Source organism: Cucurbita moschata, unplaced genomic scaffold (assembly GCF_002738365.1).
Source record: "Cucurbita moschata cultivar Rifu unplaced genomic scaffold, Cmos_1.0 Cmo_Scf00026, whole genome shotgun sequence".
Lineage (NCBI taxonomy): Eukaryota > Viridiplantae > Streptophyta > Magnoliopsida > Cucurbitales > Cucurbitaceae > Cucurbita > Cucurbita moschata.
This window is the reverse complement of record NW_019268542.1, coordinates 218950-246410: the sequence shown is the minus strand read 5'-3', so window position 1 is coordinate 246410 and position 27461 is coordinate 218950. Positions and strand designations below refer to the sequence as shown.

Below are 27461 nucleotides of genomic sequence, written 5' to 3'. Positions count from 1 at the left end.
CTTCCAAATTAACCAACAAAAAAAAAAAAAAAAAAAAAAAATTGATGGGTAAACGTACCATTTTGAAATGCAAGACAAAATGTATACCATTTATTATTTTGAGGTGTTTGTTTGAGCAATGTAATTGTAAAGTTTTAAGGTGGCTTGGGCTTTTTCATGTCACTGCAGCTTATGAAAGAGAACGTGGCTCTGAAGGCAAGAGTATCAGCAGCTGAACTCCATCATGAGCCCATCTCAAAGTCCAGCTTACAGGTTAGTATTTCTTGCCATCTTCGTCTCTTTAGGGATTGGTTCAAATCTCTTTTCCATTCCCCACCCAACCATTATACCTAGTTTCAAATTTCAAACTACCTATATCCTCCCCTCCGTACAATTACAGTGTTATAGAATAACAAATTTCTTTAACTTTTATACCATTTGTGAGAGGATTACTATCGAGAGTAAGTCCCACATTAGTTAATTTAGTAGAGATCATAGGTTTATAAATGAAGAATACTATCTCCATTAGTAAGAGGCCTTTTGGTGAGGCCCAAAGCAAAGCCATGAGAGCTTATGCTCAAAGTGGACAATATCATACCCATAATCTTCCACTAAACTAACCAATGTGGGACTCACTCCCAATAATCCTCAACAATCCTCCCCTTGAACAAAGTACACTATAAGCCTCCCCTCCTGAGGCTTATGGAGCTCTTGAATAGCCTCCCTTAATTGAGGCTCAACTCCTTTCTCTAGAGCCCTCGAACAAAGTACACCCTTTGTTCGACACTTTAATCACTTCAGACTCTACACCTTCGAGGCTCACAATTCTTTGTTCGATATTTGAGGATTCTATTGACATAGTTAAGTTTAGGACATGACTCTAATATTATGTTAGGAATCACGACTCTCCACAATGGTATAATATTGTCCACTTTGAGCATAAGCTCTCATGGATTTACTTTGAGCATAAGCTCTCATGGATTTACTTTGAGCTTCCCTCAAAAGGCCTCATACCAAATAGTATATCTCACTTATAAACCCATGATCTTCCACTAAATTAATCAACATGGGATTCACTCCTAATAATCCTCAACACATATCATTGTGAAGAGTCGTATTCATCTAACATTATCTTCCCAAAATGAAGAATGAACTTATACTTTTATAATACAAATTTGACGTGGTTTATAAGATTTTAGTTTTAAATAAGAGGAATGAGTCGTATTCGAATTGGGACAATAGAAAATTGGCGGGATCAATCTAATCCAACTCAAATGAACGAAACAAATCCAATTGAAGTGGAACGTTTTGTCAATTGAAGCAATTAACCACTGCAATGTTATCTTTTTTAAAGAAGGATACAAAATGAAGAGTGAACTTGTGTTTTCATAATACAAATTTATATCGGTGAAGTCTAGTAATTCACTTCCACATTTGATGTACAATTTTTTAAAATTTTATATATTATCCAAAAAAAAGATATATATATATATACTTTACATATAAATAAACTAGTAGGGTTTCAAGATAAAACAAATCCACTAAAAATGCTATTATTAGTATTTTCAATTTTAATTTTTTAATTTTTGTTTATTAAAGTATATAATACTTCAAATTTATTTTAGTTTTAATTTTTTTTAAAGGTAGAAACCAGGAGTCATGACATGACAAACATTTTCCAAGTCAAAAGTTGACAGAGACAACATTGGCAAACAACAAACATGATTTGCTTATTAATATTGTAATATCATGGAAATAAAAAAATAAAAAAATAAAAATAATAAAAGAAAGAAAGAAAAGAAAGTAAACCTTAGCCACGAACATACTCAACTATAAAAGTCGAGCGGAGGTTGTCTCCTCTGTTGAGATATAATATTTGGAAAATATATTAGTTATGAAATATATCTTAGATATTTTATCTTAATATTCTTTTGTTTATATTTTATCTTAATATTCTTTCGTTTATGATTTGATTTATAGTATATTTTATTTTATTCTTAATATTTAATTAGTTTATATTTTCCTTATTGGTAGCTATTATTTGATAGCTTTTATCTTATTTAAAGGTTATGAATATCAATCAGAATACGTACCTTTTATCCCAATTCTATTTCTATTTTTTATTCAGTTTTCAACCTTCCTAAGTTTATCGAGATTTTCTTACTTATTTAGAATTTTAAATCCTAATTTTTATTTTATATTCAATCTAGTTGGAAAAATAGTATAAAACAGAAGCCAAATTTTTTTGCTATTTGAAAAAAAAAAAAGAAACAAATTGTTTAGCCCAACAAAGTAAGTAAACTTACTATTCGAATGCACTCGAGTTTTGTTGGATGACTTAAGTGATGTATGAATGACACATACTCTGTGCCCATCTACGTGTCATTTTCTTGATGTTATGATATGTTATGTGTATAATTATGTGACGTTTATTATGACTATGAGATATTTATGAGTATCATGTGATGCATGTAATTCCAGTGTGATTATGCCATGTACGTTTTGCCTATGAGACATTGATGAATCATGTATGATAATAGTGAAAGAAATGCCTTGTATAGCGTATGCATGTCTCATGGAAGAATTATTTTATGAAAAGAATGGAAATATGATGTGGATAAGGACCATGTCCTACGATTTGTAATTATGGGACCTCATGCGTGTTGTATCCCATAAACACGAGATACTTCTCAATATATTTTGTGCTCCTTTCTTTCGGTTGGTTTTCGGCAGCATGAGCATGTGCTAGCCTGTATTTAGACCTAGGAGGTGTAACGACCCTAGATTTGTACTTAAACTAAAGTCGTTACCGTATACATGGTCATGAACTTACATTTTTTCTAGAATGTCGTTACAATGAAATAACAAAAATTGAAATAACAGAAAGTAAAAATGTCCTATACTAACTTATATGCTACTAAATTAAATGCATACTAACTTATACTATCCTATAATATACGAAATTTAATTTGCAAACTACCCTATGCACGTGCCAGGGTTTCTTGGGTTGCAATGTGTCAGCTGTACAGGGGAGCCTTGCCTTTACTTAGAAAAATAAGAGTAGCACATGACTTATCAGAAGGGAATAATTGGATGTGTATTTAATATTCTACACATGGCCCACACATGCGAGTATGGACCCACCATTTAGTTCGCATACCTCCTGGGTATCTTTCTTGTTAGTTGAGCATTCTCTGGTAGCTGTTGATGTCGGACACCCGTTTAGGAATAGCAACTATCGCAATATTATAATAAATATAATGATCGTTTTCCTACCTCGTAGTGTACGAGTCCATATCATCGTAAATGAAAAAGGGTATCCCCTGATGCATGAACACAATGATGCATGAGATCCCAACATTTTTCCTTTCATTATCGTGTATAACGACCCCCTTACCGTTTTCCTTTATATCATATCATTATATCATAACTTGCTATGCATATATCGGAGTTGTATCTTGTGTCAATTTGTTATTGTTTCATGTCAATCATGTCATATATCATTCATGTCAAACATAAACCATATCATATCTTATCATGTGTTCTAACATTTCATATCATATATTATAACGTTCACTTATCATATCACGAGCACAATGTCAAGCATATCATATTGTAAATGTAACATTTCATCACATATAGCATAACATTCACATATCATATCTTACACATCATTTCCTAACCGTTCAAACATACAAGCATATGACATGTGTGAAGCCACAAGCACGTGCATCATACAACATACAATTGTAATCGAACCGACAATAAGGTCACTTACTTGGTTGGCCTTAGCTAACATTTTTCTAATTCGAGTACGTTTGCTTTTCGTCCCTCAAAATTGCTCCAAGTATCGCCAATTTTCATTTTCTATTAGAACGTTCATCTCATTTCATTAGTAAGTCAAATTCATTAACTCAATTTAACTTCATTCGATAAATTGAACCTTATACTAACCTTAATTACCCTAAACCATGTCAATTTTAGCTTCGGGATGGTCATAATACCAAAAATTGGACAAAATACCCTTGAGCCGTAGAACCGAACCGAAGTCGAGTCAAGCCGACTGACCCATGTAAGCTAAAGGGATTTCTGGCTGCAGGTGCGACACATGGCGCAATGAGGTGCTGACGCGTGTGCAGGTCGAGTCGGGTTGGTTGCTGCAGGCGCGCAGGTCACGAGCCGCTGCAGGTTTGGACCGTTGTAAGTGACTTGGGCCGAAGCTGTAGGTTGCAGGTGTGTCTCGGGTTGCAGGTCTAGGCCTCGGGTTATCCCTGTAGGTTGTGGCTGAGGGTTGGTTCTTGGTCCGAGTGGGTGTTTAGGCGTCAGGGTTGGATCTTTCCGAGCGATGGTTCTTGTTCTTTGCCTTTTGTCCTTCCTTGTTGGTCCCTTCTCTTCCCTCCCACGATGTGTCACGACTTGTAAGCACCTATAATACGTAGATCTATGAGGTTCCAAAATCTCAAAACTCGAATTACGTCTTTGACAAAGAACGACGTGACTAAAGCGTGAAAAACTTACCTCCTATGTACGTGTAGTCATCGGTCATCCTTTTTACAGGGTGGTTTAATCATATTGACGTCGGATCTGTTCGGTTGGCTTCGCTGGAGAAACTCGATCGCGATCTCTCTCTTTCTCTCCTGTATTTCCTTCCTTCTAGGTGATGTTTTGGAGGATCTCCTGTATTTCCTTCCTTTTTTCTTCTAGGTGATGTTTTGGAGGATGGTAGGAGTTTGTGGGGCTGTTTGGCATGCCGTGGGGGTCTGGGACGATTGTGACCGAGAGGGGAACGAGAATTCCGACGCCTCGCCAGAATTCTCGTACCTTTTCCATCGACTAAATTTTTTTTGTGTCCACTACAGGAGGTATGTATACTGACCCATCCTGTAGGTTAATGCACGCGTGCATGAAGTGTGTGTAGAGAAGTACTATGCATCCAATCCTATCTGAAAAAGAAAGTAGAGCATAAGGAACAATCACGAAAAGATAGGTTCCACCAAACCATGATTGCATGTGATTGTAGTTTTCAATCTCAACTGGGCGGCTACTTACTAAGTATTTATAAATACTCGAATCATGTTTACTATTTTATTTCATGTAAAAGTAAAATTTGTCAGGTATGGATGATGGCGTTAGCTATTGAGACCACAGAAATAATGTCTGAACTTTTAAACTTTGATAGGTAAAATATCCGATCTAAATCACTTCGATTCTAAATAACAGTCAAAATTGCTTTGATACCAATTGTCGGGGATAAATGTTTGGTTCACGTAGTGGAAGTATTGGAATCAATTTTGATTTTATTTAGAACTAAACAAAACTAACCGTTAAGGTAACTTACACGGAACAAATATCCTATTATTATTTAAACCATTTGAATCCCATTCAAATTATATATATATATATATATAAAATTAATTATTTTAATCCTTAATTTATTAATTACAATAAATATATAGGATATAATCACTACAAACAAGTCATCTTTTACGGTTTCGTAATTACAGTTGGATCAAAAGTTTGTTTTACTCCAATAATTACATCTTTCTACTGAAGTATCGCTGATCCACTAATCAAGCATTTGTATATAACCAAGTTATATACGAAGGGTAACGACCCAAAAAAAAAACTCATCAGTCAATATCCCAAATCAGAATACTGGATCATAGCTGGAGATTTAATTTGGTGAGAGATCTTGTTGTTATTACGATATGTCATGTTTCACATCTCTGATCTCTTTTTCATTTATCCAGATCAGATTTCCTTTTCGTTTGTCTAATTATTCACAATTAGATCCCTGGTTTTCTTGCCCAGTTATTTAGATTTTTGGTTATGATGTTAGGTCATATAGAAATAACTAGAACAGATTTTCTTTTCCTTTGTCTAATTCTTTAGAATTAGATCCCTGGTTCTCTTGCTCATATATTTAGATTTTTGGTTATGATGTTAGGTTATAGAAAATAACTAGAACAGGCAAATATTTGTCAACAGAACAGATAGAAAAATAAATACAAAATAGAGAGTCAAAGAGAAGAATCTGAACAAAAAAATTAACAGGTAAATAAGAAAGGAAAGAGGAAAGAAGAAAGGAAAGATTTGGAATGAAAATTTATAATTTTAGATTTTAACAAAATTAAAGGAAGAAAAAAAAAATACATATAAGATAAAGAAAAGATTTGGGAGGAAGAATTAATTAGAATACAAAAAAAATATGAGATACAAAAAAATATGAGATGACGGTAGAGAGGCCAAAGTACTGTTGACAAAATCAAAAGAAAAGGGAATATATATATATATAGATAGGAGTACGGTAAACAAAATCAAAAGGAAAGAGAGAAAAGTAGAAATGTAGGGAAAAGAAAATAAAATAAAGAGCAGGAAGTAAAGAGAAAATATAGAGAGCAGTAAAAGAGAAAATACAGAGAAGGCATACAGATAAAAAAAAATAAAGAGAAGTAAAAGAAAAAATAGAGAGAAGCATACGGAGGAAAAAAAATAGAAGGAAGAACTAAAAGAGAAAATACAGAGAAGACCAGAATAGAAAATCAAAAGAAAAAAATACAAAGGAAGAGAAAAATAAAAGGAAAGAGTTGGGAGTAAGAATGGATCCGAATTAACAACGATATGATTAAGTAAAAATCTATTAAAAATTGGTCAAGAATATGTGTTGAACAAAAATTGAGAGAAAAAGCCAAGTAAAGAAAGAATATCAAAAGACAAGAGAGAAGTCAATCGAAATAAAAAATAGAAAATGAAATCTTAAAATAAATAGAATATATATATAATATGTGTATATCTATTTAGAGGTATATTATAACGTTCCAAGACTTTATCTATGCAACGTCTTTAATGATCGCATGAAGTTTAGCACATGAACCATTGTAAGAGTTAGAGAATTTAACATGAAATTGATGCCATGGATTCTTATAGGTTGACTTGGATACAAAGGGAAAAATCGAACTTTCATTAAAGATAAATTAGTGACAACCGTATAAGCTAATCAGGTAAGTGGCCTTACTATAGGATAGGCTAAAAATTGTATGAGTTACGATGTTGTATGAACTATGTCGTACGATGCGGTATATGAGTTATGATAATGTATGACTTATGATGATGTGTGGGTTATGATACCTGATGATGTGCTCAGTATATATATATATTTTGATGAATGTCGTACTTGATATGTTTGATGCACTTTGTGGCAATATGATGGTATGATGATTGCATGACGTTTATCTTAATATGATGATGTTTTCCATATTGAGCATGTTATATGATGATGAGTGCCACATTGCATCATGTCGTTAGATCGACATAGGACACAACCCTAAGAGTGTGAAAATGATATTAATATAAATATCCACGAGTATGTGTTACCTAGAGTAACAAAGAGATGAGACTAGAGGGTTGTGTCAGAAGAGACATTATGATGGATTTAGAGTGACCTCATGCATATTGTATGTTCATAAGCATAGGGCTACTTCCCCTAGAGATGATGAGTGCGGACGCGCACCGTATGATGAGCGCGTATGCGCACAGGTGCGAAAGCACATAGATGAGGGTGTTCATGAGGTGCATGACACTATGGGGTTCCGCTGACCTCCGGACGTCACTACAGATTAGCTTGACCAGAGGGTCCAGGGGGTGTGCGAGCGCCCTGGGGATTCACACTCGCACGTGTGAGTCGTGTGTAGGGAAGTACTACACATCCAATTTGTCCGAGATTGGAGGCCACCCCTAAGATGATTAGAGATAGGTCCCTAAATCATGATTACATGTGTTTGCATTTGCATGGCCCCCTATAGTGGGGCCACTTACTGAGTATTCTTTGAAATACTCAGGCCATGTGCCACATCATTTTTCAGGTAAAGGCAAGGCGCACTTGTACGGAGGACGGCGGCATCGCGAGCAGAGACTGTGGCATGTGCATAGGGTAGACTCATATTTAAATTTCTAGTCTTAAGTTAGAATATGTGGTTTTGCATTTCATTGTTTTAAATTATTTTGTATTTTTTTTATTTTCTCTAAATTTCAGTATTTCATATTTAAACACGTAAGACCATGACTGTGTTTTCCAGAGAAGGAGTTGTTTTAAATGTTTTTTTTGAAGTTTACGTTATCAATTATGTTCATGTAAGAGTTATATTTCCGCATTATAGATGAACATGAGACGTTAGTAGCGACTCTGAGTATGTGAAAATTTAGGGTCGTTACACGAAGTCTCCTCTTGGGCCATTTAGAGTGTAAAGACCTATTGTTCAAGTCTCGAAATCAGAATTTAAGGAAATTACTCAACTACTTATTTTGTATGGTAAAGAGTTAATTCTTTCTCATGAAATTATGTTTCTACCTCGTTGTTTTGGTATTGTGCACTTCCGATCTCAAAACTGTGAAGGAGGAATCGTAGTTGGAAGAGAATATCTTGGTAAGTCGTATTCTTAAACATCTATTTTCGTCAAAATTCACATTTGTTTTGATTTAGGATAGAAAAATGAATACCAAAATAATTTACATGTTTTAAGAATTTGCATCATGAATTTGACATAAAAGGGGTCGAGAATTGATCAAAATTGGCCAAAAGTCGTCGGGAATTAGGGCCAAGAAGGGGGAGAAACCGCAAAAATGAAGAAAAAAATGAATTAAAAAAAAGCCTCGAATCCAAGCCTCAGGTTTGGAAATAGCCGAACCTGAGTTATGGAAGGAGTAGGGCCAGCTTGCAGGCTAGGAGCCAAACTTGCCACAGGTTCGGAAAGGCAGGCTAGGAACCGGTTGATTATTTAATATTATTTTAATTTAAAATTAATGGTTGAAATATTGACTTCTCTTAATAGAAAAATCCAAGCTTGAGTTACTCGAATATTGAGTGTCAATATATGGTTCATCCAAACTTACATGTTTGCTAAAGAACTCCACTAATATGAATGGAATTTTTTACTGTCAAAATTTGGTTAACTCAAAGTTGAGTATCTCTCAAAAAGTTTAGTCACTCACCGAATTCCACAATCCCGTTCTAAGACCAGAGAATAGTAGGGAAGACACTAGTGGTGGTTCGAAACCGGTTTGTGAGGAAAAAGGAATTTGAACTATAAAAGGTTAGTATACAAACTCATTGAGTTTTAATACTTTTGAACATGCTAGCTAATTTATTATAATTGATGTACTTAGAGTGCCTAAGATTCAAATTGCTTACGCATGTGTTATACTGACACCATCAGTTCTTTCACTAGAACAAGATGGATCCTTTGCTTTGGATCGGTACAATTGATCCTTCGCCAAACTTCATGTTTCTATTGAGCTTCTCATAAAGCTTCTTGAACTTTGATCGATCTCCGATCGTGTGGTTGCTTGCTCTATTGTCAAGGTATCACATGTTGGTCTCCATTCAAGGTACCACATGTTGCTCTATTGTCTAGGTATCTACTAGGCCATCATCAGTTTAGGCTCTTGATCTTGCGTGAGTGTGAGGTTTGTCCCCTCATCACGCTTGTTCTTGTGGCGCTCTACCGCATAGTGCCTGTATTTTTCACAAGAGTAACACTTGGTCATACTCTGGTCCTTCCACGGGTTAGAATTGTCATGGATTTATGGGGTATTGTGATGGCCTCCTCTACCACGACGTCTGCAACCATGTCCGTGACCACATCCACGACCTCTGCTTTTCTTGTTATGGCTACCACATCCCCTCGTACCTGAATAAGAAGAGTCAACCGCATCATTCTTTTTTGTCTGTGCGAGCCACTCCTCATGTGTGAGTAAGAGGTGTTTCTCCTCCTCTTTGTCTTCATATCCACAAAGTCTCTCCTCATGGACTTTAAGACGACCAACAACCTCCTCAACTGACATGTTCTTGAGATGGCTAAACAGCTTGATGGAGGTTGTTAGATTAAAGACGGGTTGGTTTTTTCTTTATTTAGTCTTTCCTTATATTAGTCAGATGAATTCTTTTGGCAGACAACTTTTTTTCATGCGAATCATGGGGCTCGCCAATAGCATCACCACTCTTGGTGGAAGCATTAGCGAGATGGAGATCATGAAGAAGATGCTGCAGGTCGCTCCAGATCACCTTAAGCAAGTTGCAATTTCGATCGAGACATTGCTTGACATGAACGACCTAATGGTGGAAGAGGTGATCGGAAGATTGCGCAATGTCGAGCAGAGGAAAAAAAATGTCGCTTCAGCTGTCGACAAGCAGGGTCGTCTTCTCCTTACTGAGGAGGAGTGACTTGCACACCTGAAGCTCCACGAAAACTCCGACGAGAGCGGTGGGCCCTCCGGTGGCATAGGCAGCAAGAAGCAGTGGAAACCTCGCGGACGCGCACGCGGAAAAGAGGGGAGCAGAAGAAGGAGTCGGCTGATGGTGAGCCAATCCGGTTCTCAAACTGTGGGAAGAAAGGCCACCTGAGCAAGGATTGTTGGAGCAAGCCCAGAAACAAGGAGAAGGCTCATGTGGCCCAATCCGAGAAGCAAGAACCAGCACTATTCATGGTGAGTGCATCGGTGTTAACTCTTTTCCCCAATTCTGAATCCAAATCTAGTGAAGCAATCGACGATGATGCTGCTTCGGTGAGCGTCATCGATGAGTGGTCGATAGATCCCGAGGAAGAAGTCCAGCTGGGCGTGGCACAGGCACCAGCTGGGGAGTTGATTCAACTGAAGGAGGAGCAAGTGTTCGCTCAGATCGGCGAAAGGGACGAGCAACACGAGCCTTGACGATGGGCCATCGACATAGGAGCAACAAAACGTATGACTGGGGCTAGGTCTGCATTCTTCGAGCTTGACTTGGGGATTCGCGGGACAGTGAAATTTGGCGATGGCTCCATCGTTGAGATCGAAGGGTGCGACACCATCCTGTTCGACAGCAAGGACGGCGAGCTCTATAAGCTGGCTGACGTCTACTTCATCCCAAGACTCAAGGCTAACATTGTAAGCTCGGGTCAACTTGATGAGGCCGGTTGCTTCATCTACATCGAGCGCGGGCTGCTCAAGATCTATGACGTGTTAGTTTTTGACATAAGAATAACTAATCCAGAAACATAAACAATTGAAGTTTGAAGTGATCATGTTATTGAATAATGAATTTCGCTTCTATATCTATAGCTTTACAAATAACCATAAATAGAAACTAACCACAAATCTTCTAAACTTGTAAACAATCTAGTAAACAAATCTTAGAAAAGATTTAAATTAAATACCTAAAAATACTCTAACTATTTTGATCTAAATCAAATTCTTCCAACAACTTCTGAAAAACTCTAATAAATTAATAGTTCTTCACTAGATTTGAGGTACCACAAAATAATAAATTAAACTTTGGCTTCTAATTGTAGAGTCTTTGTCAATAAACAACAAGTTGATTTGAGGTACCACAAAATAATAAATTAACAGTTTCTTCTTTTCTAAGACCTCTAAAAGAGTGAAATCTTACTCTTATATGTTTGAAACGTCCATGTAGAACTGGATTTTTGCATAGCTCAATAGTTGAAGTATTATCACACATTAGCTTTGTTCCTTCTATTTGAGAGTGACCAAATCTCTTTGAGTATCCTCCTCATCCAAACAGCTTGACATGCACAGGCACTAGCAACAACAAACTCAGCTTCTGTGGTTGATAAGGTGACTATAGGCTGCTTATGAGAAGACCAAGCTACTGCTCCTCCACTCATCATAAACACATAGCCTAAAGTACTCTTGCTATCTTCCATGTCTCTGGCGTAGTCACTATTAGTAAATCCAATCAAATCACTAACTCCTCTCTTTCTATAAAATACACCATAATCTACCGTACCTTTCAATTACCTTAAAACCCTTTTAGCTGCTGCAAAATGTTATTGCATTGGACATGCCATAAAACGACTAATCAAACTTACAACAAACATGAGATCAGGATGAGTAGCTGTGAGATACATCAGACTTCCCACTATTTGTTTATACAAAGTTACCTCTACTTTTGTACCATTTTCATCTTTGCCAATTTTTTGTCCTGGAACAATGGGATTACAAACAAAATTGTAATTTTCTATGCCAAATCGATTTAAAACTTGCAACATACCTTTTTTGACATATAAAAATAACGTCTAATCTTTGTATTACCTCTATTCCAAAAAAAATCTCATCTGACCTAAGTCAGTCATATCAAACTCTTTCTTCATGGAATGTTTGAACTCCAACAATTCTTTATCATCTCCAGTAAATAAAAGATCATCAACATAAATGTTTACCATACGAATTTTACCTCCATTTTTCTTTTTCTTGATGAAAAGTGTCTGCTCACTGGAACTGCTTTTGAATCCTTCCTTAATGAAGTAGGATTCTATTCGACTAAACCAGGTTCTAGGTGCTTGTTTTAATCCGTAGAAAGTCTTTTGGAGTTTGTACACCATCTCCTCACCTCCCTTTTTCTCATAGCCTTTTGGTTGTTCAACAAAAATATCTTCTTTTAATTCGCCATATAAAAAAGCTGATTTGACATCTAATTGATAGAGTTTCCAACCTTTTTGAGCGGCAAAAGCAATGATCATTCTCACTGTATCCTTTCTGGCCATAGGTGCGTACACTTCTGTATAATCAATTCCATGTTCTTGTGTGTAGCTTTTTACAACCAATCTTGCTTTGTATTTATCAACTTCTCCCGACTCATTTAGCTTGGTTTTATAAATTCATTTCACTCCTATTTTCTTTGCTCCTGCCGAGAACCACCAAATTTCATGTTTGATTTTTTTTCAATAGATTTGATTTCATCATCCATAGCCAATCTCCATTTTGGGCTTTTGACAGCTTCCTCAAAATTCACAGGATCTGAAATCATTAAGAATGCCATATTTTCTTCAACCTCTTTAGATAAGCTTTCACTGGAAGTATAATCTACTAACCATACAGGTGGATGTAGATTTCTCCCCTCCCTTATTGTCAAGTCTGGTGCAACCGAAAATTGTTTCCAACAATTGGTTCAATTGTTTCAGCAACCGGTTCAGTCATTTCTTCCGTGATTTTCCCTTCTTCGTTTTCAGCAACTGGTTCAATTGTTTCAGCAACCGGTTTAGTCGTTTCCTTTGTGATTTCTCCTCCTTCGACTGTGTTCTTATCAATTTTAATATTTTCCCCCAGTCCAATTTTGTTTCACCTTAAAAAAATTTCCAATCTCATTCACGATCTTCCTCGAAATATACATTACGACTTACTATAATTTTATTTGTATTTGGATCAAACATTCTGTAGCCTTTGGATTCGTTGCTGACTCCAAATAAAACACATGTTACACTTTTATCTTCAAGTTTGCTTTTGTTGGCATCTGGAATATGGGCATGTCCCACACATTCGAAAACTCTGAAATAATCTACGGATGGTTTCACTCTGCTCCAAGCCTCTTCTGGTGTCATGTCTTTTACTACAAGAGTGGGTGATCGATTTAAAATGTGAATCGTCCACCTGACTGCTTTAGGCTAGAAATTTTTAGGCACTTTCTTCTCTATCAGCATAGCTCTTACCAAGTTCATCACAGTGTGATTTTTGCGTTCAGCCACTCCATTTTGCTGTGGGGTATAGGCTGTGGTCAATTGTCTCTTCACTCCATGCTGTTTGCAAAAATCGTTGAATTCTACTGAGTTGAATTCTCCTCCTCTCTCTGTCCTTAAACATCTTATAAGCATTCCAATTTCCTTTTCCACCATTGTTTTGAAACATTTGAAATGATAAAATGTTTCTGATTTTTCTACAAGAAAATAACTCCATGCCTTTCTTGAAAAATCATCTATAAAGCACAAGTACTTTTACTGGCCACTTGAAGCTAGTGAAATTGGACCACATAGATTTGCATGAACAAGACCCAATTTTTTCATTGCTCTCCATTTACCTATTTTTGGAAATGGAGTCCTATGTTGCTTGCCTTTCATACATGCCTCACAGGTGGTGTTTGAAGCTACAATTTGCGGTAGGCGTTTCACCATGTTTTTGTGTTTCAAGGTACACAAGCCTTTGTAGCTGAGTTGACCATAACGATGGTGCCAAAGTGTTTACTGATCCGTATTTGAAACTTGGAGGCATCTTCCTCCATTTGTTGTAGTAGATGGTTTAGTACGCAAAATAAACAGCTGGTTTACGCTCATAATTGACTATGCTATTTTTCCTTTTTGTGGATGATAAATGCTACATACACCATCTTTAAACAGCACTGATACTCATTTTTCTTGTAGTTTTCTAACACTCGGGAGATTTTTTTTTGAGTTCAGGTACCCAATACACATTACTAATAGTGCAACAAACTCCATGCAAGGTTAATTTAACTACACCCTCTTCCATAACTTTCATACTTGTATTATTTCCAAGTTTGACAATGTGAGAAAATGTCTTGTCTAAGCTTGAAAACATACCTTCACTTGCACACATATGGTTTGAGCAACCAGAATATAAGAACCAAGCATCCCTCCTTTTTGCTTCATATCTTTCCATACGAGCCATTAACAACATTTCATCCTCTTCTTCCAACTCTACATAATTCAATTCCTTATTCATCTTTGGACATTCATATTGAAAATGACCAAAGTCATGACACCTATAACATTCAACAGTTGCTTTGTTGGAAGTTGATATTTCTCTTCTGCGTCCTCTGCCCCTGTAAGTTCCTCTTCCTCTGTTACTTATTTTCGTTCGTCCTTCGACTTTTAGAACTTGCTCCTCTCCATTAATGTTGGATCTTCGCAATTTTTGTTCATGCACCACTAATGAACTTTGTAATTCATCAATGGGCATGTTATTAGTATCTTTGGATTCCTCAATGGATACTACAACATAAGTAAGTTTTTCATCACTCTTGCAAAATAATCTGTGATACTTTCATCCTTCTTCATCTCTAGAATCTCAAATTCTCTCCTTAATGCATTAAGAAAAGATTTCTTCATTTTTTGGTTTTCGCCAAATTTTTGCTTCATTGAGTCTCAAACAATCTTGGTTGTGCGATGATCCAAGATTTGTTCAAAGACAGTACGATCAATTGCCTGGAAGAGGTTATGCTTTACTTGGTAATCTTTGAGTCTAGCATCATCTAGGTGGCTCTTTTGTGCCTCAGTCAACATTGTTTCTTCTTCTGGTTCTGAGAAACCAATATCCACCACACTCCATAAACCCTTTGCTCTGAGCAAATTTTCCATCAGCTCACTCCATGATCATAGTGACCATCGAAGTGAGGAATCTTCGCTAAAGTTTTGTTTTCACTCATACTCTCTATCTGATCACTAAAAAATGCAGCTCCGATACCATGTTAGTCAGCTCACTCCAATGATCATAGTGACCATTGAAGTGAGGGATTTCGCTAAAGTTTTGTCTTCACTCATACTCTCTATTTGATCACTCAAAAATTGTGGCTCTGATACCATGTTAGGAATCATGACTATTCGGGATCTTCGCTAAAGTTTTGTCTTCACTCATACTCTCTATTTGATCACTCAAAAATTGTGGCTCTGATACCATGTTAGGAATCATGACTCTTCACAATTGTATGATATTGTCCAATTTAAGCATAGGCTCTCATGGCTTTGCTTTGGGTTTCCCCAAAAGGCCTCATACCAATGGAGATGCATGGAGATGTATTCCTTACTTATAAACCCATGATCATTCCCTAAATTAGCCAATGTGGAACTCCCTCCCAACAATCCTCCCCTCAAACAAAATACACCATAGAGCCTCCCTTGAGGCCTATGAAGCTCTCAAACAACCTCCCCTTAATCAAGTCTTGACTCCTTTGGAGCCCTCGAACAAGTTACACCATTTGTTCGACACTTTAGTCACATTTGACTACACATTCAAGGCTCACAACTTCTTTGTTCGACATTTGATGATTCTATTGACTTGGCTAAATTTAGGGTACGACTCTGATACCAAATGTTAGGTTTTGACAAAGAAATAACTAACCCATAAACATAAACAATTGAAATTTGAAGGGATCATATGATTGAATAATGAACTTAGCTTTTGTAGGTTTACAAATTACCATAAATAGAAACTAACCACAACTCTGGTTCAAAACTTGTAAACAAATTTCAGAAAATATTTAAACTAAATACCTAAAAATACTCTAACTATTTTGACATAATCAAATTCTTCCAACATGACGATTGACGATGGCTCCTCACACAAGTTCGGCACATGGTGAACCGCCTTCTACATCTTGGAGTTGAAGATAGAACAACCGGTCTGCCTCTCAGTCAAGACCAAAGAAGCAACTTGGAGGTGACATGCAAGGTACGGGCACTTGAGATTTTCTGCTCTACAGAAACTACACACAGAGAAGATGGTGTACGGTCTGCCAACAACCGAGGGCCTGAATAGGTTGTGCGACGGCTATCTCATATGTAAGCAGAAGCACACCCCTTTTCCATCTCAGGCATCCTACTGCGCCGGTGAGCCGTTGGAGCTCGTACATGGTGATCTTTACGAGCCCATCAAGCCGGAAACCCCAAGCCGCAAGAAGCTCTTTCTCCTATTGGTCGATGACAAGAGCTGCTTCATGTGGCTGATCCTGCTACAAGCGAAGAGTGAGGCAGCGGAGACGATTAAACGCATTCAAGCGCTCGCAGAGGCCTAATGCGGGAAGAAGATGAGTGGGAAGTCCACGTCGAGTGGTAGCCCTTTAATTAAGTTGCCCACTACTTTCCTTTTTTTAGGATTAAATTTGTTATTTAAATATTCAACTGAAGAAATAATCAATCAGGTCTTCAACACAAATATTTCTCTCCCTGTGTTTTCCGTTATTTTCTTCTTCAAAGAAGTTTTCCTTCGGCCATTTTTTACTCGTCGACGTTTTCCTCTCAATTGCCAGAAGTCAACAATTCTATCCTTACGCTTCTCAAGGTAACCATGCTCGATGACATCCCACACGTCTTGTTCTTGTAAGTTGACACACATCTTTATCGACCATGATGCATAGTTACTCTTCGTGAGTCACGGGTACTGAAGCGTTATACTCCCCTTCTTTCCGCTCTTTATTGTCATCATATCTCCTTCGATCATTTTATGTGATGACTGTTGGATGATGAAAGTCCCAAATCGACCATAATTCAGGGAATGATCATGGGTTTAATCAAAGAATACTCCCTACATTGGATGAGGCCTTTTGGAGAAGCCCAAAGCAAAGCCATGAGAGCTTGTGCTCAAAGTGGACAATATCAAACCATTGTGGAGAGTTGGGTTCATCTAACATGGTATCAGAGTCATGCCCTAAAACTTTGTCGTGCCAATAGATTGGTAAATCCTCAAATGTCGAACAAAGGACTCCAAAAGAAAAAGGAGTCGAGCCTCGATTAAGGAGAGGCGTACTTTGTTTGAGGGGAGGTGTTGGATGATGAAAGTTCCACATCGGCTATAATTTAGGGAATGATCATGGGTTTAATAAAAAAATACTCTCTTCATTGGATGAGGCGTTTTGGGGAAGCCCAAAGCAAAGCCATGTGAGCTTATGCTCGAAGTGGACAATATCATACCATTGTGAAGAGTCGTGTTCATCTAACATGGTATTGTTCAATAAAAGCCATGTTCCTTCTTTAATTAGGTTGTTTTTGACTCAAACTTCTGAATTCACGCCAATGGAAGAGCTTAATTTGGCCAACTTCGGAGAAGTCTTCACCCACTTTTCTATTTTTGTGTAGTTAGTTTTTCTATTTTTGTAATTAAATTTATTATTTAAACAATTAAACTGAAGGAAAATAATATCTCGAGTCTTCAGCAAATCTCAGAATCTCTCTCACTGTCTCCTTTTACTTCTGCTATTTTTTCTTTCCAAGAAACCTTCCACAAGTGGTATCAGAGCCTCGTTGAAGCAATCGGTAGTATACCATTACAGAAGAGCCAATCTCATCAACAATCAAGTTGAATAGCTCAAGTGGTTAGAGCGTCGACCTAATAACACATAGGTCTCAAGTTCGAGTTGAAGAAATTGCAAAGCGTGAAAACACAACACATCGTGGGGTCCATCTCGAGCAGGCTCGCTCACTCCTCCATGCCGCCACGAAGTGGCTGACGTCGTGATGACGGGCGTCTAGTATCGGGAGGATTGGCTTGCGATCTGTGCCCCCAGAGATGCTGGCGTCGGGAAAGATGGGGATCAAAAGAAGGAGTCAACTAACGGGCAGGTTTTGAAGGAGTCAACTAACGGTAGGCCGATCCAGTGCTCGAATTGTTGGAGCAAGCTCAGATCCACAGAGGTGAAGGTAATCAACGACGACGTCGAACCTGAGAAAGAGCTCAAGCTGTGGGGAGAGTAGCAGCAAAGGAGGCGGCACCAGCTGGAGAGCCATGGGATGAGCAACACGAGCATCGGCAGACCGGGAGAGATGCTGTCGTCGGGAAAGATGGGGATCAAAAGAAGGAGTCAACTAACGGCAGGTTTTGAAGGAGTCAACTAACGGTAGGCTGGATTCCAAATCCACGGAGGTGCAGGTAATCAACGACGACGTCGAACCTGAGAAAGAGCTCAAGCTCGACTCGGAGATTCACGGGACGGTGAAAGTCGTCGAGATCGAAGGGCGCGACACCATCCTGTTCGTCAGCAAGGGAGGCGAGCAATGCAAGCTGACCGACGTCTACTTCATGCCGAAAAGGCCCATGTGGCTCAATTCGAGGAGGATGAGCCATCTCTCTTCACGGTAAGTGCATGCGGCACCAGCTGGGAGAGCCAGTTCAACTGGAGGGACGAGCAACACGAGCATCGACGGATGGATCCTCGACACAGGGACAACAAATCATATGATCGGGGCTAGATCTGCGTTCTCCGAGCTCGACTCGGAGATTCACGGGACGGTGAAAGTCGTCGAGATCGAAGGGCGCGACACCATCATGTTCGTCAGCAAGGGAGGCGAGCACTGCAAGCTGACCGACGCTACTTCATGCCGAAAAGGCCCATGTGGCTCAATTCGAGGAGGATGAGCCATCTCTCTTCACGGTAAGTGCATGCGGCACCAGCTGGGAGAGCCAATTCAACTGGAGGGACGAGCAACACGAGCATCGACGGATGGATCCTCGACACAGGGACAACAAACCATATGATCGGGGCTAGATCTGCGTTCTCCGAGCTCGACTCGGAGATTCACGGGACGGTGAAAGTCGTCGAGATCGAAGGGCGCGACACCATCCTGTTCGTCAAAAAGGGAGGCGAGCACTGCAAGCTGACCGACGTCTACTTCATCCTTCATGCCGAAAAGGCCCATGTGGCTCAATCCAAGGAGGATGAGCCATCTCTCTTCACGGTAAGTGCATGCGGCACCAGCTGGGAGAGCCAATTCAACTGGAGGGACGAGCAACACGAGCATCGACGGATGGATCCTCAACACAGGGGGCAACAAACCATATGATCGGGGCTAGATCTGCGTTCTCCGAGCTCGACTCGGAGATTCACGGGACGGTGAAAGTCGTCGAGATCGAAGGGCGCGACACCATCATGTTCGTCAGCAAGGGAGGCGAGCACTGCAAGCTGACCGACGCTACTTCATGCCGAAAAGGCCCATGTGGCTCAATTCGAGGAGGATGAGCCATCTCTCTTCACGGTAAGTGCATGCGGCACCAGCTGGGAGAGCCAATTCAACTGGAGGGACGAGCAACACGAGCATCGACGGATGGATCCTCGACACAGGGACAACAAACCATATGATCGGGGCTAGATCTGCGTTCTCCGAGCTCGACTCGGAGATTCACGGGACGGTGAAAGTCGTCGAGATCGAAGGGCGCGACACCATCATGTTCGTCAGCAAGGGAGGCGAGCACTGCAAGCTGACCGACGCTACTTCATGCCGAAAAGGCCCATGTGGCTCAATTCGAGGAGGATGAGCCATCTCTCTTCACGGTAAGTGCATGCGGCACCAGCTGGGAGAGCCAATTCAACTGGAGGGACGAGCAACACGAGCATCGACGGATGGATCCTCAACACAGGGGCAACAAACCATATGATCGGGGCTAGATCTGCGTTCTCCGAGCTCGACTCGGAGATTCACGGGACGGTGAAAGTCGTCGAGATCGAAGGGCGCGACACCATCCTGTTCGTCAAAAAGGGAGGCGAGTACTGCAAGCTGACCGACGTCTACTTCATCCTTCATGCCGAAAAGGCCCATGTGGCTCAATCCAAGGAGGATGAGCCATCTCTCTTCACGGTAAGTGCATGTGGCACCAACTGGGAGAGCCAATTCAACTGGAGGGACGAGCAACACGAGCATCGGCGGATGGATCCTCGACACAGGGGCAACAAACCATATGATCGGGGCTAGATCTGCGTTCTCCGAGCTCGACTCGGAGATTCGCGGGACGGTGAAAGTTGTCGAGATCGAAGGGCGCGACACCATCCTGTTCGTCAACAAGGGAGGCGAGCACTGCAAGCTGACCGACGTCTACTTCATCCCGAGACTCAAGGCTAACCTTGTGAGCCTAGGTCAACTCGATGAGACAGGCTGCTTCATTTCCATCGAGCGCGGACTACTCAAAATCTACGATAATCAACGACGCCTGCTTACGCAGGCTCGGCGCACGACAAACTCTTTACATCCTGGAGTTAGAGATAGAGTAACCCATCAGCCTTCCGGCCAAGACCGAAGAGGTATCTTAGAGGTGGCACGCAAGGTACGGGCACTTAAACTTTCTTGCTCTAGAAAAGCTACAGAAGGAGGAGTTGGTGCACGGTTTGCCGCCAATCAGAGGTGTGAACAAGCTGGCAACCCCAGGCGGTAAGAGTCTTCCTCCTGCTAGTCGATGACAAAAGCCGCTTCATGTGGCTGACCCTGCTACAAGCAAAAAGTGAAGCGGCAGGGGTGATTAAGCGCATTAAAGCGCGTGCGGAGGCCGAATGTGCGAAGAAGATACGAGTGCTGCACACAGACCGAGGCAGAGAATTCCCCTCGGCAAGCTTCGGTAAGTACTGTGATGAGATCGGCATACAATGGCACCTAACGACGCCCTACTCCCCCCAACAGAAAGGAGTGGTGGAGCGCCAAAATTAGACCATCGTCGGGACAGCGACGTCATTGTTGGTGACGGCCGGGATGCCTGGGAGAGGCGGTAATGACGACCGTCTATCTCCTCAATCGGTCACCAACTCAAAGCCTCGACGGGAAGACGCCATATGAGGCCTGGTACAACAAAAAGGCAGCGGTACATCATTTTCACGTGTTCGGTTGCATTGCATACATGAAGGTAACACGTCCCCACCTCACCAAGCTCGATCCCAGGGGGCTGAAGGTCGTCTTCATCGACTATGAACCCGAGAGCAAGGCGTACAGATTCATCGGCTCGATCCCAGGGGGTTGAAGGTTGTTTTTTACTCTTGAAACTTCTGAATTCACGCCAATGGAAAGCGTAATTCTAGCTGCCATTTTTTGGCCAACTTGGGAGAAGTCTTCGCCCACTTTTCTATTTTTGTATGGTTAGTTTTTCTATTTTTATAATTAAATTTGTTATTTAAACAATTCAACGGAAGGAAAATAATATATCGAGTCTTCAGCAAATCTCAGTGAATCTCTCTCCCTCTCTCCTTTTACTTCCACTGTCTTTTCTTTCGAAGAAACCTTCGGCCAGTTTTTCGTTGACATTTTCCTCCAAATTGCCAGAGTCAACAGATATCAGAGTCATGCCCTAAAACTTAGTCGTGTCAATAGATTGGTAAATCCTCAAATGTCGAACAAAGGACTTCGAAAGAAAAAGGAGGCGAGCCTTGATTTAAGGGGAGGCGTACTTTGTTCGAGGGGAGGTGTTGGATGATAAAAGTCTCACATCGGCTATAATTTAGGGAATGATCATGGGTTTGTTGAGGTTTATTGGGAGTGAGTCTCACATTGGTTAATTTAGTGGAAGATCATGGGTTTATAAGTGAGGAATACTATCTCCATTGGTATGAGACCTTTCGGGTAAGTCCAAAGCAAAGCCATGAGAGCTTATGCTCAAAGTGGACAAATATCATACCATTGTGGAGAGTCGTGATTCCTAACATGGTATCAGAGCCATGCCCTAAACTTAGGCATGTCGAACAAAGAATTGTGGGCCTCGATTAAGGGGAGGCTATTCGAGAGTTGAGGAATACTACCTCCATTGGTAGGAGGCCTTTTGGGAAAGCCCAAAGCAAAGCCATGAGAGCTTATGCTCAAAGTGGACGTCGTGTTCATCTAACAATGATAACATTCGTTTCGGCATCCTAGCTCTGATAGAGCTTATGCTCAAAGTGGACGTCGTGTTCATCTAACAATGATAACATTCGTTTCGGCATCCTAGCTCTGATACCAAATGTTGGATGTAGTCCTATTTGAGAGTTGAGGAATACTATCTCCATTGGCAGGAGGCCTTTTGGGGAAGCCCAAAGCAAAGCCATGAGAGCTTATGCTCAAAGTGGACAATATCATACCATTGTGAAGAGTCGTGTTCATCGGCCTTTTGGGGCTATTTGAGAGTTGAGGAATACTCTTTTGTATGCTCAAAGTGGACAATATCATACCATTGTGGAGAGTCGTGTTCATCTAACAATGATAACATTCGTTTCGACATCCTAGCTCTGATACCAAATGTTGGATGTAGTCCACTATTGAAATATGTTGAAACAAGTAGGAAGCAATTATGCTTTTCAATTCTCTTTCTTCTTGTGAAAAGAACATACAACACTAACTAGTTTCCTAAACAATTATGCTTTTCAATTCTCTTTCTTCGGGTGAAAAGAACACACAACACTAACTAGTTTCCTAAACTTTCTCCTTAAACACCACTAACAATCTTCCTAATTAAAGCACTAAACTTTATCTACAATTTCGCAACTACTAACAATTCTCCTCAAGTTGCTCTATAAATTAGTAACTTATTCGAGTAAGTCAAGCTTTTTGGCTCAAAAACACAAAGGTGAAAATAAATGATGAATGAAACAATGTAGAGGTTGACTGCTTGAAGATAGCGTTTCCGCAATGAAGCTTAACACATAAGCAAGTTGTGTTCGTATTTGTTGTCTCTATGATCGGAGGATTGGCATCACTTTTTATGAACGGTCTCTAAATATTTTTGATCTATCTAATATTATCTACTCTCTATATTAAACTTTCAAACCATTCTATTTTCTAAGTCCTTATTTGTACAAGCATGAAAATTCTCACACTTCAAATGATCAATGCTATTATTCTTTATATAATCAATCTTTGCACATAAAACATTACCACATTGAGACCTTGGTTGCCACCTGTCATGGTTAGTCAAATACTCTACCATTAACCTAATTACCCCAAGCGGGTTGCCATCTGTGTCCTTGATTTCATGCGTATTTAATCTCATTAAGAGCTTCTTGGTATGCTACCTCTTGGTGTCAACGTTTAGTCAGACGGTTCAATAGGTTGGCTTCTTAGGAAGAAGTATAGTGTCACGACCATGTTTGTTAAAGGCGTGTTGCCCATGATCACATGTGTGTTGCATGCCAAACCTCCTGTGTTGTATCACTTCACTGATTTCCTTCATTGATTTCTTTTGAAAATCTCTCAACCCCGTTTTCTAAAAGACCTTCTATTTAAATAGGGCTAGAGGTTTGAGCATACGTCGTTCAACCGCAGGGAACACGATTTTGAATTAGCTGATTCATTCGGAGCTTAGAGTGAGTGTCGTACAATCGCTTGTAAACGTTCTGAAGAAGTGCAATTGTGACACATTACAATTAACTTTTCCTCTAATAACATATGCATCAGTAATCATTTCGAGTTTTTTTTTCAACAAGTTTAATGCAATAAAGTGTATGATGCATTAATCACATACCCTTAAATGATTGTTCACTCGATCATCTTCTAATTATGCCTTCTTTAAATATACCTAGGTAAACTTTAGTCAAATTAAGGTACTGAAGTGTTATTTCACGCTAACTACTTTTGAACCTTTGAAGACAATATATATGCCAACAATTTTTGGACGTTTGAAAATGATATGTACGCTGACAACTTTTTGACGTTTGAAGACAATATCTACGCTGACAACTTTTAGACATTTGAAAACAATATCTACGCTGACAACTTTTGGACGTTTGAAGACAACATCTACGCTGACAACTTTTAGACGTTTGAAGACAATATCTACGTTGACAACTTTTAGACGTTTGAAGACAATATCTACCTGACAACTTTTAGACGTTTGAAGACAATATCTACCTGACAACTTTTGGACGTTTGATGACAATATCTACGCTGACAACTTTTAGACAATTGAAGACAACATCTACGCTGACAACTTTGGACGTTTGATGACAATATCTAGCTGACAACTTTTAGACGTTTGAAGACAACATCTAAGCTGAAAACTTTTAGACGTTTGAAGACAATATCTACGTTAACAACTTTTGGACGTTTGAAGACAATATCTACTTGACAACTTTTGGACGTTTGATGACAATATCTACGCTGACAACTTCTAGATGTTTGAAGACAATATCTACATTGACAACTTTTAGACATTTGAAAACAATATCTACGCTGACAACTTTTGAACGTTTGAAGAACGATTTAGCTCGAGGTTTGACTTGCTAAACATCAAGGTAAATGTAAATGTTTTTTAAGAACCTAAAAGTAGAGGGAGAGTGAGAAAGCTTACCAACCACTCAATAAATAACCAATATTCCAACATAAGGCTATCAAAAGTAGCATGTAAGTTTCAATCACATTGGGACCCAAAAGACAAGAGGGTTGCTTAAAAAGATAGTCACTCTATCTTCCTGTCTTCTTCAACCCTATTCTATATAGATTTTTTTTTTTTTTTTTTTTAATAATTCTATTTAAAAGAAAAACGTGTGCTTTATTTTATTAACAATTTTTCTATGGGAACCAAGAAAACAAGAAAAAGTGTTTTGAATATTTGGTAACAATTTTTTAATAAAATAAAAAAAAAAAATAATTTTACCCACAACTTTCATGCATTTGTTTCTGAATAAATTTTAAATGGGTAGTTTATTTATTTATTTATTTTTATTATTATTATTTTAACTATTTTAGTATAAATTTGGTTAGAGTTGTCTATTTTTTTTAATTATTTAAAAAAATTCTACTCGGGGCAGATGTTACATTAATAACTAAAATTTCACCAATTTCAAATCACAGTGCTTCACTAGTTTTAGTTACAAGGTCTAATATTTTTAATTTTTGTAATAATCTTAAAAGTATGGTTGAGTTGGATTGTATTTCTGTTTTTTTATTGGTTTGGTCAATTTTTGGACTCATGGCATAATTGGACGACATTTTGCTTCGAACATAAGAGTTGCTAAGAGTAAATTAGGGGAAAAAATAACCCATTATTATATGGAAGATATTTCAGAAAGTTATGAAGTGTAACACCCGAGTTCCAACGAGAATTAATGTTCTCGATTCTTCTTTTTTAAGTCAAAGTTGAAAGATTTTACTGAGATGGCCAAATTTGAGGAGAATGTGGAAGAAAAAACAGTCTTGGGAGAGTCGGTAGAACCTCATAAAAATATAAAATAAACTAGTAGAAAAAAAAAGGGTTCGAGATGAAAAAGAAAGCCAAAATAGGGAAAACGCTCCAATCCAACAAGAGAAGGATGTATTTGACTACGAGTCTTCAAGAAACTCTCACTAGGTAGAGGACCTTCATTTCAGGTCCCCGGTTCGTTCATTTTTCCAATAACAGAGAAAGAACGAAGGTGAGTCATATAGATGTTTAGGTCCCGATTTTTCTCAAAATTTGTGAGGGTTTGAAGGAATTAGCCTCAGTAATTTTAGTATATTGATCTTGGTATGTTTTCAGATATTTTTCATAAAAGAATCCAAAATCGAATCACGATGGTAGTAGGAGGTTTCTCGGACCTCTAAGAACAATAGGAACACGTTAACTTCAACGTTTGAGTGCGATTATTTTAGTCTATGAGTATCTAAAAATTATAAAAAAAAATATCATAGTGAGAGGGATTAAAGCTCTACAAATTTAGTGAAAGAGTTAATACGATTCGAGTTGTGTGCACGAAGATATAAAATTCCAAGGAAAATAGGTTAAAATAAATTTTATTGTTAAAATTTGGAAATTGCGCAGGGGGACGACTGCTGGAGGGACACACGTTGGCAAAAGGCATGGAAGACACTTTAGCGTCACACAGGGACACACATCATGAGAAGAGACGTAACGCGTTGCGACACCAATGACAATTGAGACTCGATCTACTTGCCTGACCTATGAACTGCGTTCGTGTCGGACGACCTGAATTAAACCACTTGCGACACGTGTTAGTGGAGGGAAAATCTGACAGATCTGTGCAACTTCAGGACTTGAACGCGTGCTTTTTGACCGAGGTCACCAATCATCTGGTGACACATGGCGGCACAGAGGCACAACTTCCCCTCCCCCGCTGCACTGACCATGTCATCATCTTCTTCCTCCCACAAGGGTTCGTCTTATCTTCACCGCCTAAAAATGACCTTCTCCAACCTATTGTCAGGCACTTCTCCCTTCGATTCCTTTATAAAACTTAAAGATGGAGAATCAAAGAAGAATTTGAGATTGGTTTCTTACCTATTCGTGGACTACAACTTAAATTATGAGTGTTCGAAATTGATAGAAAACTTAATATTTCGTTGGAGCAAACTTAGAGGATTTTGTTATTGGACAGTGCTATCTAGATATTCTTAGGTCACACTTCCTTTAATAAAAAGTTTTTTATATACTTCATTTAAGCTAGAGGAATGAATCTAAAGGGACGACTTGGCGTGGTTGAGGCAAATTTTGATGTCCCCTCTTCGATTTGAAACTCAACCCAAAACTCAAAATTTTCTTTTCTTGGGTAGCTTGATTCATGGCGAATTAGTCATTGACTCCTTCTTCAAATAAACTCAATTTTGTCGCACATTCTTGAGGTTAATTCAATTCACGATCTTCTACGAAAATGTTCCTTGGATGTGCAGAAACTGATTAGAATAGATCTCACTTGGTGAATATGCCTTTAGCCTCAGATTGGATTTCAAACTCCACTTCAAATTCCTTCGAAGGGAGACCAGAATGGGAGATTGAAACATCCATAATTGCCATAATTTCATCTTTGATCTTTCTAGATCTTCTGTCAATAAACTAGCTCTGATCAGAGCCTTGCCGACCTTGATTTTAAATTTTAACTGTTAGATGGGATGAACTTTGAGTGTTCTAGATTATGTCCAATTTTGGAGGAGATCCAACGATTGAATTGTGTGTAGAAGGGTACTGCGGAGATCTAGTTCTAGTCAACAGGAGCATTTTCGTAATTATCAGTATTTTTAGGGGCACGACTAGCCACACTTGAAACATGCTTCTTTCCACATCAAGTAGCCACCCTCATGCTTGTGACGTCGTTTTGGGGCATGCCACTTTACCGTCATCCTTCGTTGTCAATTGGGTCAATATCATTGGGATCTTAGAGAAATCCTAAATAACTCCCTGTAATAGCCAACTAGTCCCAAATAACTCTTTACTTCTGTGATGAGATCAACCTGAATCATCTCATATCTGCCTCAATCATAGCTAGATCCACTATG

The 27461-nt window shown here is 39.1% G+C and overlaps 1 protein-coding gene and 1 long non-coding RNA gene across 4 annotated transcripts in view; both read left to right on the top strand.

The window, feature by feature from the left end:
- LOC111462100 (kinesin-like protein KIN-1) overlaps positions 1 to 470 on the top strand; it is a 7036-nt gene extending 6566 nt beyond the window's left edge. For 2 of the 3 annotated variants that reach the window (XM_023105783.1, XM_023105785.1), the window contains one exon: positions 169 to 468. In XM_023105783.1, coding sequence (XP_022961551.1) covers positions 169 to 333 — 165 coding nt within the window. In that variant the 3' untranslated portion in view covers positions 334 to 468. Of the gene's footprint in view, positions 1 to 168 lie in introns of all 3 variants that reach the window. The other variant, XM_023105784.1, reaches the window with a different exon arrangement.
- A 21311-nt stretch (positions 471 to 21781) lies between these two features.
- Positions 21782 to 22439, top strand: LOC111462121. The gene is made up of 3 exons (XR_002713714.1): positions 21782 to 21810; positions 22011 to 22086; positions 22415 to 22439. It is a non-coding gene; the product is annotated as an uncharacterized LOC111462121 (long non-coding RNA).
- The last annotated feature ends 5022 nt before the right edge of the window (positions 22440 to 27461 follow it).